Source organism: Garra rufa, chromosome 14 (genome assembly GCF_049309525.1).
Source record: "Garra rufa chromosome 14, GarRuf1.0, whole genome shotgun sequence".
NCBI lineage: Eukaryota > Metazoa > Chordata > Actinopteri > Cypriniformes > Cyprinidae > Garra > Garra rufa.
In genome coordinates, this window is record NC_133374.1 from 18,993,620 (window position 1) to 19,008,678 (window position 15,059).

At 33.6% G+C, this 15,059-nt stretch overlaps 1 protein-coding gene across 1 annotated transcript in view; it reads left to right on the forward strand.

The window, feature by feature from the left end:
- dph1 (diphthamide biosynthesis 1) overlaps positions 1-15,059 on the forward strand; it is a 108,067-nt gene that overhangs the window by 61,146 nt on the left and 31,862 nt on the right. Inside the window, exons 4-6 of the mRNA XM_073817327.1 lie at positions 5,115-5,183; positions 8,067-8,223; positions 12,963-13,063. Of these exons, the coding sequence (XP_073673428.1) occupies positions 5,115-5,183; positions 8,067-8,223; positions 12,963-13,063 (327 nt within the window). The remainder of the gene's footprint in view (positions 1-5,114; positions 5,184-8,066; positions 8,224-12,962; positions 13,064-15,059) is intronic.

Below are 15,059 nucleotides of genomic sequence, written 5' to 3' on the forward strand. Positions count from 1 at the left end.
CGTTCTTATCTTAGGGCAACTTTTGATTAACTTTTTTGATCCACTTCGAATGTTGACTACTGTATATATATATATATATATATATATATATATATATATATATATATATATATATTTAATATTTAATATTTAATATATATATTTAAACCTTAAATTTATACATGTATGTGTGTGTATTTATATATGAATATACACAGTATGCACACATAACCACAAACATTTATTTTGGATATTATTAGTTGTGATTAATCCATTTGACAGCCATATTTTTTTAATTTTAAAACTATATGAAATGGATAGTTTCACCCTTGGATTCAGAGTAACCAATTTATTTTATTTTATTTTATTATTTTTTACACTGTTTATGTATGTTACCCAATGAGAGCATGTTTTCTAGTTTTTATGCATCAGGGATTATGTCTTGTGGAAGAATTGCACTTGAATGAGTTTTCTTGAGGTTTTAAATGAGAAAAAAATGCATACTTTTTTACTATGTTTTAAACCATTTAACAAAATTAAAAAGGTACCTCAAGGTTATGCTTTATTGTGAATATAGTTACAGCTGAGAACATTGCAGGCGTACACTGTACACCTTGTATTCACAACAAACCATTGGCCTTTATATATGAAATCAAAATTGACTGTTTACTTCCTTACTACAAATCACTGGTTTTATTGTGCACAAATTCAATACTGCATGTTATTCAAAAGAACAAAAAAATTATTTTCACTTCCGTTGAAACAACTTTTCTGTTGATGTGACCAAGGCCACTAGGTAGGAAACATAATACTAACCAATAATATTGTATGCTTCTTTTCACAATCCAATCAAATTCCAATGGATAACATGAAGACCCGCCTGACATTATAACCTACGGAATATTGTTTCTCCCTGAAATGTCACATTGCGTAAGTTAAATGCGTTGCGAATGCAGTTTCAAGCTGTCTTTAATGAGAAGCGTGTCAAGTGCTGTTGTAACACAGAGATGAGACATTAGGCAGCAGATATATGTGTGTGATCTATTATTCTCTGTATCACACAGCGGCTGTGAGCAGCAAGCTCTGCTCCTGTGAGATAGAGGGAAACCTCCTGTCTGTGTGTGTGTCTGTGTGCGTGTTTGTGTTTTCTGCTTCTTAATCCAGCGTGTAGACTCTGATGAATGTTAGTCGGCGTGTGTGTGTGTTAGGAGAGAGAGGAAAGAGGTGAATTGATGCATGTTTATTTTAATTTTCACTCATCACCTCTTCATCGGGGCGCCTGTCAGCGTAAGACATACACAAGCGGTCATGTCACTGACCCCCAAAATGACACGGCTATTATGCAAATAGCCTTTTTCATAGATCATTTACTTTTGCCCTCACCCTCAGCGATCAAATTAAAAACTTTCTCCAACACCTACGGTGTAGTAATGTGATGTTATATTGCAAAGCCCAATCGCCACCATATAATTAACAGCTAATTAAGCTTATACAGAGCCTGACTTTCTCATAAGAAGTAATATGTTGGCCGGGGGTCTGAATAAAGTCCCACGGAGAAGATGATTGCAGCTTTGTGGTGAAAAATTACACAGGTTCATGGCTGTTCGGCACCTTCGTAAAGTCTCTTTTGAGTTGGGTGGACCATAAAGCACTCTGTATTTAATACAATTTGACAAATGCCACAGGTCTTCACACAGATCTCCGGTTTTCACTTGTGATTTCTACTAAAACAAGAGGGAGCTCTGTCTCATTGCCGAAGGCGTAATGAACTGAACTGTGGGTGAATGGGCTGGTGCTGTGAAAAGCGGTTTTAAGAACTGCAAATTGGGCCATTTCTAATCTTGTATTCTCAATAGTGCCATCTTTAGGAAATGCATCAATTTGTGGCCGTTTAAGTTATACTGTTAAAAGCTGAGCCAGAAAACCTCAGAGAGTTTAATGCTTCTGCTATAAATGCAATATTTGTAATAGAGGCCCTTGAAAGAGACAGTGCGGTAATCCGGGAAAATTGGTGTGTTTTATTATGGCAACATATAAAGGAAAATGAAACATTTGTGTGAAGGGAGAATGACTGTGTCCAACAGCTAAAAAAATGCTGCTTTTGTGAATAGTGCACTATAAAAAGGTAGGAAGGCGTTTGTTTTTGAAAGCGACATTGATATGTATTTCAATGTGATATCCCATAGTCCTTTGATTTTGCTTCTGTGGTAGGTGGAAAGAATTAAAATGGCATCTGACAGAGCTCTTGAATAATGAAGTCAGTTGTTTCACCTTCTTAACTTTATGTTTCCATTTCTACCTTGAAATAAGCATTGCAGTCATGAAATACTCATCTCACTTGACAGGACCCACCGTAGAAGGCCACAGCACACTTCCAGGGGGGCTAAAATGGCTTAAAATACTTAAAATAAGACAAAACTAGTTTTAAAATAAGCTAAAACAGCTACAAATCAAGTCACTTTTTTATTTTAATTAGTTCTTTCAATAATTATTTTGTTTATTTTTTTACTGTATATAGGGTACTTTTTATAGTATGGTTTCCAGACAAACAAAAAAAGATGAAAATTTATGTAATGATTGTGCAGTCGAAAACATTTACTGGCTAGAAATTACTATTTGTAAAAAAAAAAATTAAAAAATAAAAAATAAATCTGGTCGATAATTATATTTGGTTAGATTTTAATGTTGAAAACTTGTTCTGTTTAAAGTAAAACAAAAATGTAATAAGAGTATTTAAATTAAATGAAGGCATGTTTACAATGTAAACAATGAAATACTGGTTTTCATTATGAGATTGCATTTAACTAGGGTTGTCACAAGTGATTATTTTGGTAATCGAGTAATTGGCTGATTATTCTAAGAACAAATCAAGTAATCTGATTTTTATTATAATTTTTATTTTTTGAGGTAATAAAAATAGACCTTAGCTAACAATAGCCTTTAAAATGACTTAATATGCATACATAATAGCAATGAAGCAATAATAATTGGTTCAAATAAAAGTCATATGGTTTTATTGAACAAAGCTAAAAATACAATCTATTATAGACAATCAAACTAATATATCAAATGCCTGCAGAGGGATTCTTTTACAGGCGCCGATCCCATGAAAAACACAAGATATTCTCGGTTCATTTTAACCAGTAAGAAGTGGATTGTAGCTTGTACGACTTTATTCTCGCTTTCATAGTTTATTCGAGGCAGGTTTTGGCGTTATTTTAATGGCAAATGTCAAGAGTGCATTATTGTAATATGAGACGAATCTCTCGGCTTGCAGCGGGCTTGCTCTTCTACATAGAGATCGTGGCTCTGTGCTCCCTCAGTGATGGTTGAGCACCCACCGGCAGCAACATAAATCAGCACCTATGGCTTTATGTCATCCTTATTTAATATCGAGTAAACAACATTTAATTCAAATGTTCACTTAATCTTCAATATTTCTTTACGACAGCAATGCTAAAGTCACTATAATTTCTTGAATATGTGGACATCAAAACGTGTAAATGCGATGAACAGTTAGCATATTGAGATTGATAAAGATAGTGTATTCCCCTGTGTTTGCGTAGGTTTATAAATGATTTACCTCACCTTACTTAATCTGATGATACGTTCCCAAATGAACGTTATAATATGCAGAGATGGCGTTTGAGACGGTCCACACATGTAAATGATAGCTCTCTCTGTTTGTGTGGAGTAACATTTACTGTGAACGGAGCCGCTCTGATACACACATACACACCTGTAAATAAATAAAGCATTGAAATTTATTAAATTGAATCGAAGCGTTTGTGAATTCACAATAGCATTATGCTTTATTATAATTTTTTTTTTTCATGCAGCTTATGGAAATGGTCAAATAGTGTGTTTTATGGATTCTCGTTTCTTTAACACTTTCTCCACACTTTAAAATGCAGTCGAGGATTTTTTAAAATTGAATTGAGGAATCGTGACAGCCCTGCAGTTAACACTGTCATTAAAGGAACAGTTCACCCAAAAATGAAAATTCTGTCATTAATTAATTACCCCCATGGCGTTCCAAACCTGTCAGACCTTCGTTCATCTTCAGCACTCAAATTAAGATATTTTTGATGAAATCCGAGAGCTTTCTGACCCTCATAGTCAGCAATGTAACTGAAATGTTCACAAACCCAGAAAGGTAGTAAGGACATCGATAAAAATTGTCCATATTGTCGTCAGTGTTTAACCGTAATTTTATAAAGCTACAAGAATACTTTTTGTGAGCAAAGAAAACAAAAATAACGACTTTATTCAACTAATTCTACTCTTTTGTGTCAGTCTCTGCCAGGTGTTCATGAGAGTAGCACAACGTATGCATGTAGTGCTGCTGATGCAAGAGCTTGCGTTCTGATGTAGAACGTCCATCTCTCCTAGTTCATCATCTATATGTTCTGGTTCAAATAAGTAGGGCTGGGCAAAAAATTGCAAGTCATTCTCTCTGTCGAAATTATTATGTTTACGAAGACAACAGATAACCAGGTTCTACGTCACAACACATGCGTCACTACTTTATGTTTCCTAAGCGGGTACAAGACAGCCGGTTTGTTTGAAGTACAAGGAGAATGAGCGACAAAGAGCGTTTTTCTGTCACCGTGTGTGTGCGAGAGTGAAGGATGGCTGGTTTAGCCTTTGCTCCAATGGGCCCAGGGGGATCCCACCCACAGTATGTTCCGTAGTGTTTCATAAACGTGTCTTAATTAGCCTTTCTAATTGTGGCTGCATTCCCCAGGGCATCCATCAGGTTTGCCAGGTTAATCTATACTCCCATTAACTATGGCAGGTCTTCTCCTGACGGCACGGCAGAGGATAATCAGCGTGTTGAGCTCTGTTTGCGTGCTGTCCGCGTCATGACCTAATCATATCACGCAGGTTTATTTGTGGAGTAGCTGGATTGTAGCCCATCAGCCTCCGTGTCTATGACTCGCTTTCCGGCTGGTTAATGTTGCCTTGACTTTGGAGTGAGTAGGTCTTGAGCTAATTGCTTGCTGAATTTTAAAACAGTTGTGATCTAGGCCGAGACCCATTGGCCTTTGTATTTTTTTATAAGCAGAATTGTATTTCTTCTGCCCACTCAGACTGCCTTTATCTCTGTGATGAAGTTGTGTTTCTCTCTGTAGATATCTTGGAGATGGAAGGTTTCATTTGGAATCCATCATGATTGCCAACCCAGATATACCTGCCTACAGGTAAACCAATGTGCAATTGCAATAAATCAAGCATTTTTATTGCCATAGCTCATAATCTTCAACCTTTTTATGACTCTTTGGTCTACAAATCTAGCAAAAATGCAATATCATCCTTGGTTGCAGAGGACAGTTCCTTTCTCTTGGCCCTTTTGTTAAACTAAAGCTCATTAAATAACATATAATAACATATCTAACACCTGCCACAGTGATTGATTGAATTATAGGTTGGGAATAATGAGTGCAGGCTTTGTATGACTGCTTGGCCAAGATTATGTCTACAGTTCTTCATGTTTCATTGCGTTATCACAAATTAAACAATTAGAACGTTGTATACTTGTTTATTTATGCACTTCAAGCACAACTAAGCGATATGCTTACAAAATCTCTAATAAAAGTTTAAATAAAGGGCGTAGGTGTCAATTTTGTTAGACTAGACATCCTTTTTGGCTTCTATGGTGATATAAATAAATAATAATTAAGTGAACAAAACTTAATGGTTTAATTTGAGAGAGAATATTATTATATTATATTATATTATATTATATTTTATTACACGGCTCTTTGGAATGCTTGATTCTGATTGGTCAGTTGAGACATTTGCAGGTTCGTTCTTTTCAAATAATCACCGCTCCAAAGTAATAACGCATAGCCGGTACTACTTGTATGTTTAAAATCCCTCCGTGCCAACAAAGATTACCGTTTGGCGCCATCTTGTGACAAACACTGGACAACCACAATTAACAATGGAAAATTTCGACATTAATCTATTTAAATTGTCTTACTGACGTACATAGTTTGAATGTTAGTCACGTGGTACTATATCGTTTCGCGGAAGGATAAAAATGTTAATTTAAAACAAATATGCCAATAAATGGTTTCAAATTCATATTCATGTCCAGTTTTTTCATTATGTGGCAAGTAGCCGTGTAATAAGCGGGATAATGTACAGGCAGCCGGTAGTTATCGCGAAATAAGCCCCTTCGCGTCGGGTCCTGATCACACTGTCGGGGCTTTTTTCTGCGATAACTACCGGCTGTACATTATCCCTTACATATTATGTTATATTATATTATATTATATTATATTTATTATATTATATTATATTATATTATATTATATTTAGGGCCGGGACTCGATTAAAAAATGTAATCTAATTAATTAGAGGCTTTGTAATTAATTAATCGAAATTAATCGCATTTTAATCGCATATAAATATTTGACCTGAGAACAGTGAGAAGTAAGATTTTTACATGGATTTTTAGTATACCATTGAATAATGACTGAATACATAAGCTTAAGCAACAAAATATTGTTTATTTTTGTTCAACCAAGTCCAACAGACCAGTGCAATATTGCCATTAAGTGTAGCAAGAGGCACGTTCTTTAACGAGTCTTTCACGCCGAGAACTCTGCTCTTGTGTTTGCTTAATTATGCATTTAAACGTTAATGACCAAACCTATCATTATAAATGTTGCTGCACATGGAATATAACGCGGATAACATTTAAAAAATATTTTTTTATCAGGTTACACACTGATTATTTATCACTCAAACCCCTTTCTCTTCCTGTCCGTTGGTCGCGCATATCCTCCATGTTTGTAGTTTTTTAACACTTTTTATGCGTGTTTGTAGTTCTAATCGAATCATCGTTCACGGCGAAGTGTGTTGTGGGGAATATTAGCCGTTAAGAGTGTGCATTGATCGTTAAGTAGTAGACCATCCGGGAATCTTTGGAATACTTTTTTAAACATACTACGATTTGGGACATACAATACTATTTAGGACGGACGCAGCTTGTCTGAACGCTAGTTGGTGCTCCAGTATAATCGGTCCGCCGAATCTCATCCAGTGAGAAACGTTCCGCGGTGCAAAACTAAGTGCGATTAAAATGCGTTAAAATTTTTAACGCGTTATTTTTGTGTAATTAATTAATCTAAATTAACGCGTTAAAGTCCCGGCCCTAATTATATTATATTATATTATATTATATTATATTATATTATATTATATTATATTATATTATATTATATTATATTATATTATATTATATTATATTATATTATATTATATTATATTATATTACAATATCAAAAGTTCACTTCCCCTGTTAATTATTTTACCAAAATAAGAGGGATTGTACAAAATTTGTGTTATTATTTGTTTAGTACTGACCTGAATAAGATATGTCACATTAAATACATTTACATATAGTCCACAAGAGAAAATAATAGTTTGATTTATAAAAATTACCCAGTTCAAAAGTTTACACCCCCTTGAATGTGTTTTTTTTTTTTGTTTAGTTATAGTTGTTCATGAGTCCCTTGTTTGTCCTGAACAGTTAAACAGCCTGTTGTTCTTCAGAAAAATCCTTCAGGTCCCACAAATTCTTTGGTTTTCCAGCATTTTTGTGTATTTGATGATTTTGAGATCCATATTTTCACACTGAGGGACTCATATGCAACTATTACAGAAGGTTCAAACGCTCGCTGATGCTTCAGAAGAAAACACAATGCATCTTTTTGAATTTGTCTTTTTGGAAAAAAGAATTAAAGAACTAAAGAATTAAAACTAAATTTAAAAAAAATCTTATATTTAGGCAAAATAAGAAAAATGTACACATCTTCATGCTGTTCAAAAGTTTTCACCCCTGGCTCTTAATGCATGTTTTTTCCTTATGAAGCATTAGTGAGCGTTTGAACCTGCTCAGTATATCCCATGGAAACAGTGAAGCCATGAATAGGGACCAAAATATAATAGCAACTACCTAGCTACATCCTATTTTCTTAAAAAAAAAAAAAAAATGGGTAAAATCTAGTTTCTGAATGTTTCTTTCTGTTTTGTTCATGTCTTGTTTGTCAATGTGTTGTCCTCCATATCTGCAGGTATGACCCATACAGTAAAGTGTTTTCTCGAGAGTATTATGATCATGAGGCAATGCGGGCCACCAGACTGCAGGCCATAGAGAGCGCCCGCTCGGCCCAGAGATGGGGTCTCATCCTAGGCACACTTGGCCGTCAGGGCAACCCCAAAATCTTGGAGGTAAGTCCGTCTGCTATCCTTCATCATCCAATATGTTTTCAGTTAGTCTAAAGATGTCTGTCTTTCTTGCTCATTTCTGTCTTGCACCTGAGCTGAAAGACACACACACACCCTGCGGCATTTGGCTGGGAGGAAAGATCACCAGGGGCGTTAATCGATTGTTTTGGGAGGGGCAGATCCTCTCCCTTCTTCTTCCTCTTCTACTACTTCTTCTCATTCAGATCCATCTCTCTTTGTTCTCTGCCTCTTTTCATCTGTTCATTTGTATGTATTTGGATTGGACTTTGTTTTGGCAGATTTTTCCGCTTTTTTCATCTCATCTATTTTTAATTGGTATGCATAGAGACGACACGTGAGATGAATTCAGCACCTAGACAAATATACAGTGGACGCTGATTCTGGGCGAGATCTCTGTAGCTCTTGTCAAATGCCTTTTCCATCTGAAGCAATTTTTTTTCTGGTAATAATATTAGTAATAATAAATGACAACAATGTCTTATTTTTTTTTAATTAATCTACATTTTACATTTATTCCAAAGTAATAACTCTAGGCATTAGCAATTTAAACAATATATTTTAAATTCTTTATTCATATATTCATATTCATAATAACTATTCATAGTCATCAAAGCTTGGTAAATATTAATCACAGAAACAGAGATTTACTTTAAATTTCACCAAGCTGATTCCTCACTAAAAAGTTCCCAGAGATCATGTTTTCATGCCATTTTAAGTCTTATTTTGTCATAACAGAGTGGTTATATCTATGCAAGTTGTTTACTTACTTAAAACTCAATGGGCTCAGGGAAGGCGAGAGAGACGCGGACTCCCGCTGTACCTTTACCTGCTGGTTTCACTGTTGAGCATTATTTATTTAGAAAAACAAGTGATTAATACACTTTTTACTGTTATAATTTGTAGTATCGACGTTGTTTTTCTCCTCCAATATTTTGAAGAGGGACTGCCTTCCTTGCACCCTCAAAGGAAAAGCCCCTGATATAAAAAAAAAAAGTGGAAAAGAGTATTAAATCAAGTGCATTTATTCAAGAAATGTCTCTGGCTCTATGTAACACATTCCTGCATGTTCTATATTTGTCATATAAAACATACTGGCTTAACAGTGAAGAGCAATTGTAACCTTTCTCAAGGTTAACTAAGCCAGCTCATTTTATACACTTTGGTTGGAGGAGAAGAGCAGAATCTACTTTCTCCACCACCCCCCACTTCCCTTCCGTTTTTTCAGTGCTTGTGCTTTGAAGCCGCCCATTCACCTGAACACCTCCTCACTGATGTCTGGAGGTTTTTGCTGGTAATATTTGTGGTCCACTGGGTTTCACACTTCAAAGTGTGTGGGGAGAGTCTGGTAATGCATTACTTTATCCTGAAGTGAGCAAGAATTGTGTTATTATTCACTTTTACTCCTGCCTATCACTAGGGAATGAATAATTAGCATCAATGGTTAATTAACAAATAAAAGGTGCATTAGAATGTGTTTATTTACACACACTCGCCCTTGTTTCATGATGTAATAGAGACCTCCTATGACTTCTGTTGCTCTTAAATCAAAGGTGAATTGTGTCATTTCAGTGCCACTAGCATCACTGGTAGTGGGGTAAGTTTTAACAAAAGTACTCTTCGTACTTTCACAGTAATTTTCACAATTTAGCAGTAAGTTGTAGGTGAAATAAAGAAATCTGTGAAACTGTGAATTATTGCCATGTGATATCTATTCTTTGGACTTCCTTTTTTCACACTTACACTTAACACTTTTTTTATTCTCGAATATGGCCAAAAATATTGCAAACTTGCGAAGAAAGGGTGTCAAGAAGTTACATATATGACTAAACACTAAAATACTGCCTCTTTTCTTATGGGTGCAGCTTGATTAACACTTGTACAAAGCTAAAAGTATTCAAATTTAAAATCACAGGAATAAATTACATTTAAAAAAATATTCAAATAGAAAACATTGTTATTTTAACAATATTTTACATAGTAAAAATAGTTTAAAATGTTACTGTTTTTGCTGTACTTTGGATCAAATAAATGCAAACTTAGTGAGCGGAGACTTCTCTAAAAAACATTCAAAATCTTAATGTTCAAAAACTTAGTTTTTTTTTTAATCCATTTTCTTTTGAGTGGTCTCTCTTGTCCTCATCTCTAGTTAAGATGTGACATTATCATAGTGATGCCAAAGTAGGAATTGAACTGACATCCGAAAATGTCTTTGTGTGACAAACTGCAAGACAGCGAATCATCTCAATATCATTTTAAGTAGAGTGTCAGATAAGACAGATCTTCTAAACAGGACAGAAATGTTCTTTACAGGCATAGGCTAAAATTGAGCTGGATTATGATCAGATGATATGAGCTATGGGAAATGTTTGGTGATAAATCACTGTAAAGTGTTGTGTTGTACATGATATATCAAAAACAACTACTTTGTATTGACTAGGAATAAGAGGCAGACAACTCTCACAATACACTTCATTTTGGGATGCATCAATATTAGTATTTTGGCCAATGCTTTTTTTTTCTTGTTATGGGTGATAACCAGTTATTGGGTGATAAAAGTCTGTACTGTTTCGTTAAAAAAAAAGTACAAATATTTTAAGTGTTTAAGTGTTTTAAGTTTAAATAATTCTAATATTATAAATGATCCAAGGGAATGTATTCTTTACAACATTAGGGTGTACAGTACAAGAAATGGATATTCAATTTGAGATCTGCTAAAGATTACATTTAACAGTGTTAAAGGGGACATATCTAGAAAATCTAACTTTTTCAGATGATATAACCAGGTCCCCGGCGCATCTAGCAACCTAGAAAACATGAAAAAGGACAACCCAGTAACTTCTTCTTTTTTTTTTTTTTTTGGTAAGCCTTTCTCTGCAAGCATTTGTGAAAAAAACAAGCCGCTCAGATTTCACTCCCTCTGTGACGTAAAAAGGGGATCTTATTATAATATTACCATCTTTTAAAGGGATAGTTCACCCAAAAATTAAAATTTGATGTTTATCTGCTTACCCCCAGGGCATCCAAGATGTAGGTGAATTTGTTTCTTCAGTAAAACACAAACAAAGATTTTTTACTTAAACCGTTGCAGTCTGTCACTCATATAATGGCAGTCAATGGGACGCACGGCTTTGAGAGTCAAAAAAACATACAAAGACAAAACCAAATTAAACCCTGCGGCTCGTGAAGATACATTGAGGTCATAACACACGAAACAGTCAGTCTTTGCAAGAAACTGAACATTATTTCTATAAATTTTGTGCCAGAGCATGTTGATGCGTCACGTGCCGGCTGTGGTGAACGTGTTGGACATTGCAGTGGATCAGAGGTAAAAAAAAAAAAATAATATAAATACGGTTCCGTTTCTTGCACAGACCAGTTATGTCATGTTTAATTTTGTTTTGTCTTTGTATGTTTTTTTGACTCTTAAAGCCGTGGGTCCCATTGACTGCCATTATATGACTGACAGACTGCAACAGTTTGAGTTAAAAATCTTTGTGTTCTACTGAAGAAACAAAGTCACCTACATCTTGGATGCCCTGGGGGTAAGCAGATAAAGCAGTTTTTTGGGTGAACTATCCCACGTTTCCACCCAAGGCACCGTCATTGTGTTTTCACAAGCGACAACGGTGTACCCACTCTAAGGCCATGGCAAAAGTTAGAGCAAAACATGCTAACTGTTCTGTCTTTGGCAGCCTCAGAGGAGACAAGAGCGCAGTGGATTTATTGATTTATTAACTGTATATTACACTGCTGCCACACAGACCTAATATAAACATGCTATTTATTTACCTTCACAGGCATAACAGACTGTTTTTGTAACTCACGTGTGTTTTTAACATAAATGTGTGTGTATTCGACAGTTTAAGCGTAATAAGACATGAAAGAGAACTTAGTTTAGTACTCACATGCCATGTGACGGCCACTTTCTGTGCATGTTCTTCAGATGTGTGCACTCAGAAAACCATATATCAGAAGTTTGAACTAATATGGCAAATATGGCGGGGAGCAGCAGCTCATTTACTTTCAAAAAACATTCATGAAAATAGGCATTTTTAAAATTATATAATAACTGATCTGTGGGATATTTTGAGCTGAAACTTCACAGACACATTCTGGAGACACCTGAGATTTATATTACATCTTGTAAAAAAGAGGCATAATAAGTCCCCTTTATTAATTAGTACATAAAACATACAGATTAAAATATGGGTATAACCACCAAAATATTGTGCATTCGTAGTTCTGATTCATTTCAAAGGTTCAGTGGGGTTCAGGTCTTTGTGGAAACCAGTCAAGTCCCTCCACATCAGACACAGTTTCTGGGGAAACTAATAAATCAAGGCAAGAACGTCATTAATGGAAAGAATTGAGCTAAACTGGCCATTTATGTTAGAGAAACAGAGCTGATGGTGGTTACTAAAGCTTTGAAGAACATAAAGGGTTTGCACAAGCTGTTTACATGCGTTCAGCTCCAGCGGTCCTGTGAAGATTTCTCATTAGGCGATAGGAAGCGGTTTTCTTGTTCTTCAGTAAATTCGGAAAATTTCTTGGTTGTAATGATTTTCTGTTCTCTTTCCTCCTACACTGTCAAATCTGTTTGATGTAGGCTGTTCTTGGTGACCTTGAGCCTTGTGCATGAAATTTAGTTGTTTTTATGTAAATATGTGTAACTTTTAGTATTCAACTCGTCTCTTTTTTCCCCTCTCTCTCTCTTTCTTTAGCACTTAGAGTCTCGGTTGGAGTCTTTGGGCCGTTCGTTCACGCGTGTGCTCCTGTCTGAGATCTTCCCCGGCAAGCTGGAGCTCCTGGCAGACGTGGATGCGTGAGTCTCTTCTCTATCTACATGCACAGTCACGCTCTCCATTTCACACAATTAAACATCAACTCCTGTGCATCATATCATAAGAAGCTTCTCCATAAGGTGCACATTAATCTGAGTCTCAGCACACCCTGAGGACAAGGTGAGGATGGACAGAAATATCACTGACGATGACGAGTATGTCAGACGGGGTCATAGGTTTTGTTAGTGAGCAGCTCCTCTGTGGCATGTGTCTTATTGCTGTGGTGGGCTTTGAGATTATTAAAGTTCAGTGGAACAAAGGAGTTTTGTATGGGCTTATTGTTTTAGTGTATGTACAAAAAAAAAAGTTATTTTTGTTTATGTTTCTCAGGGCAGTGTGATTGAGGTTTCCTATGGTCACAAAAAACCTGGAAATATTAGAGAATTTAAAATTGTTTTGAGGCTTGAAAAAGTAATGGAAGTAATGCAATCTTTATTATTGTATAAAAATATTTTAAATATATTATATATTAATAATGTTGTGTGTTTAAATATAATTAAAATATTTAATATTATATAAAATATATTATGTGGAATACTAAAGAAGACATTTTCAAAAATGTTTGTTCAAATATATGTAGGTTTTCTGTTGCAAAAAAGATGGTTAATATTTTATGTTTAAATATAAATATAAATAAAATATTTAATAGTATATAAAATGTCTAAAGAAGTCATTTTCAAAAATGTTTCTGTTAAAAATGATAGATTATTAATATTTAATGTTTAAATATAAATATGAATATAATATTGTATAAAATATACTGTATTCTGTGGAACACTGAAGACATTTTCATAAATGTTTCTGTTAAAAAATTGTTAATGTTCTGTTTAAACATGAATATAAATAAAATATTTAATATTATATAAAATATACTATGTTTGAACATTTTCAAAAATGTTTCTGTTTAAAAAAATGTCGCCTTCAGTGTTTCGCAGAATATATTTTATGTAATATTAAATATTTTATTTATATTTAAACAAAATATTAATAATCTATAATATAAATCAAATAACAAAACTAAATATTCTAAATAAAATCTTTATTATTATTATTATATATAAATATAATATATAATAGATTATAGATTATTAATATTTTGTTTAAATATAAATAAGATATTTAATACTATATAAAAAAATTACACTAAAAATACATTTTAAAATATATTCTGTGAAACAGTAAAAAATACATTTTCTAAAATGTTTCTGTTCAAATATATGTCATTTTTTTTGTTCAAATTATAGAAAATTATAGATTGTTAATATTTTAAGTTTAAATATAAATAAATTGTTTAATATTATATAAAATATAATCTGTGGAACACTAAAGAAGACATTTTCAAAAATGTTTCTGTTTAAATATATATGTGTGTGTGTGTTTCTGATATATATAGTTTTCAACAGAAACATTTTTGAAAATGTCATCTTTAGTGTTTCACAGAATGTTTTATATAATAAATATTTTATTTATATTTAAACATGAATTATTAATAATCTATCATATAAATAAAATAATAAATATTTATGTGTTTATTTTAAACAAGTACATTTATATTTATATACAATAATAAAGATTGTATTAAAATATATTCATATAATAAAAGTCAGTTGGGTCCAAAACAGCAGTGAACCCCATTGACTTTCAAGACATTTTCCAGAATATCTTCAGAATAAAGAAACATTTAATTCATTTAATTAAAATATTTAAAATATTATTTATAAAACTTGTATGCAGTTGTATACAAGAAACAAACAAATCCATATAAAAAAGGAGCTCTGTGTGAGAAATAGTAGGCATGATACTATAAAGACTCTTTAAATGCTTTTTTTTTTTTTTTTTTTAGTTAGATTTTTTTTTTTTTTTCACTCAAAAATTGCTAGTAAATTTCCCAATTGACAAGCAACGCATGAAATTTTGGAGCAGAAAGACTGAAATAGCTTTTTCCTATAAAAATCTTGTTTCATGATTCGTAAAATC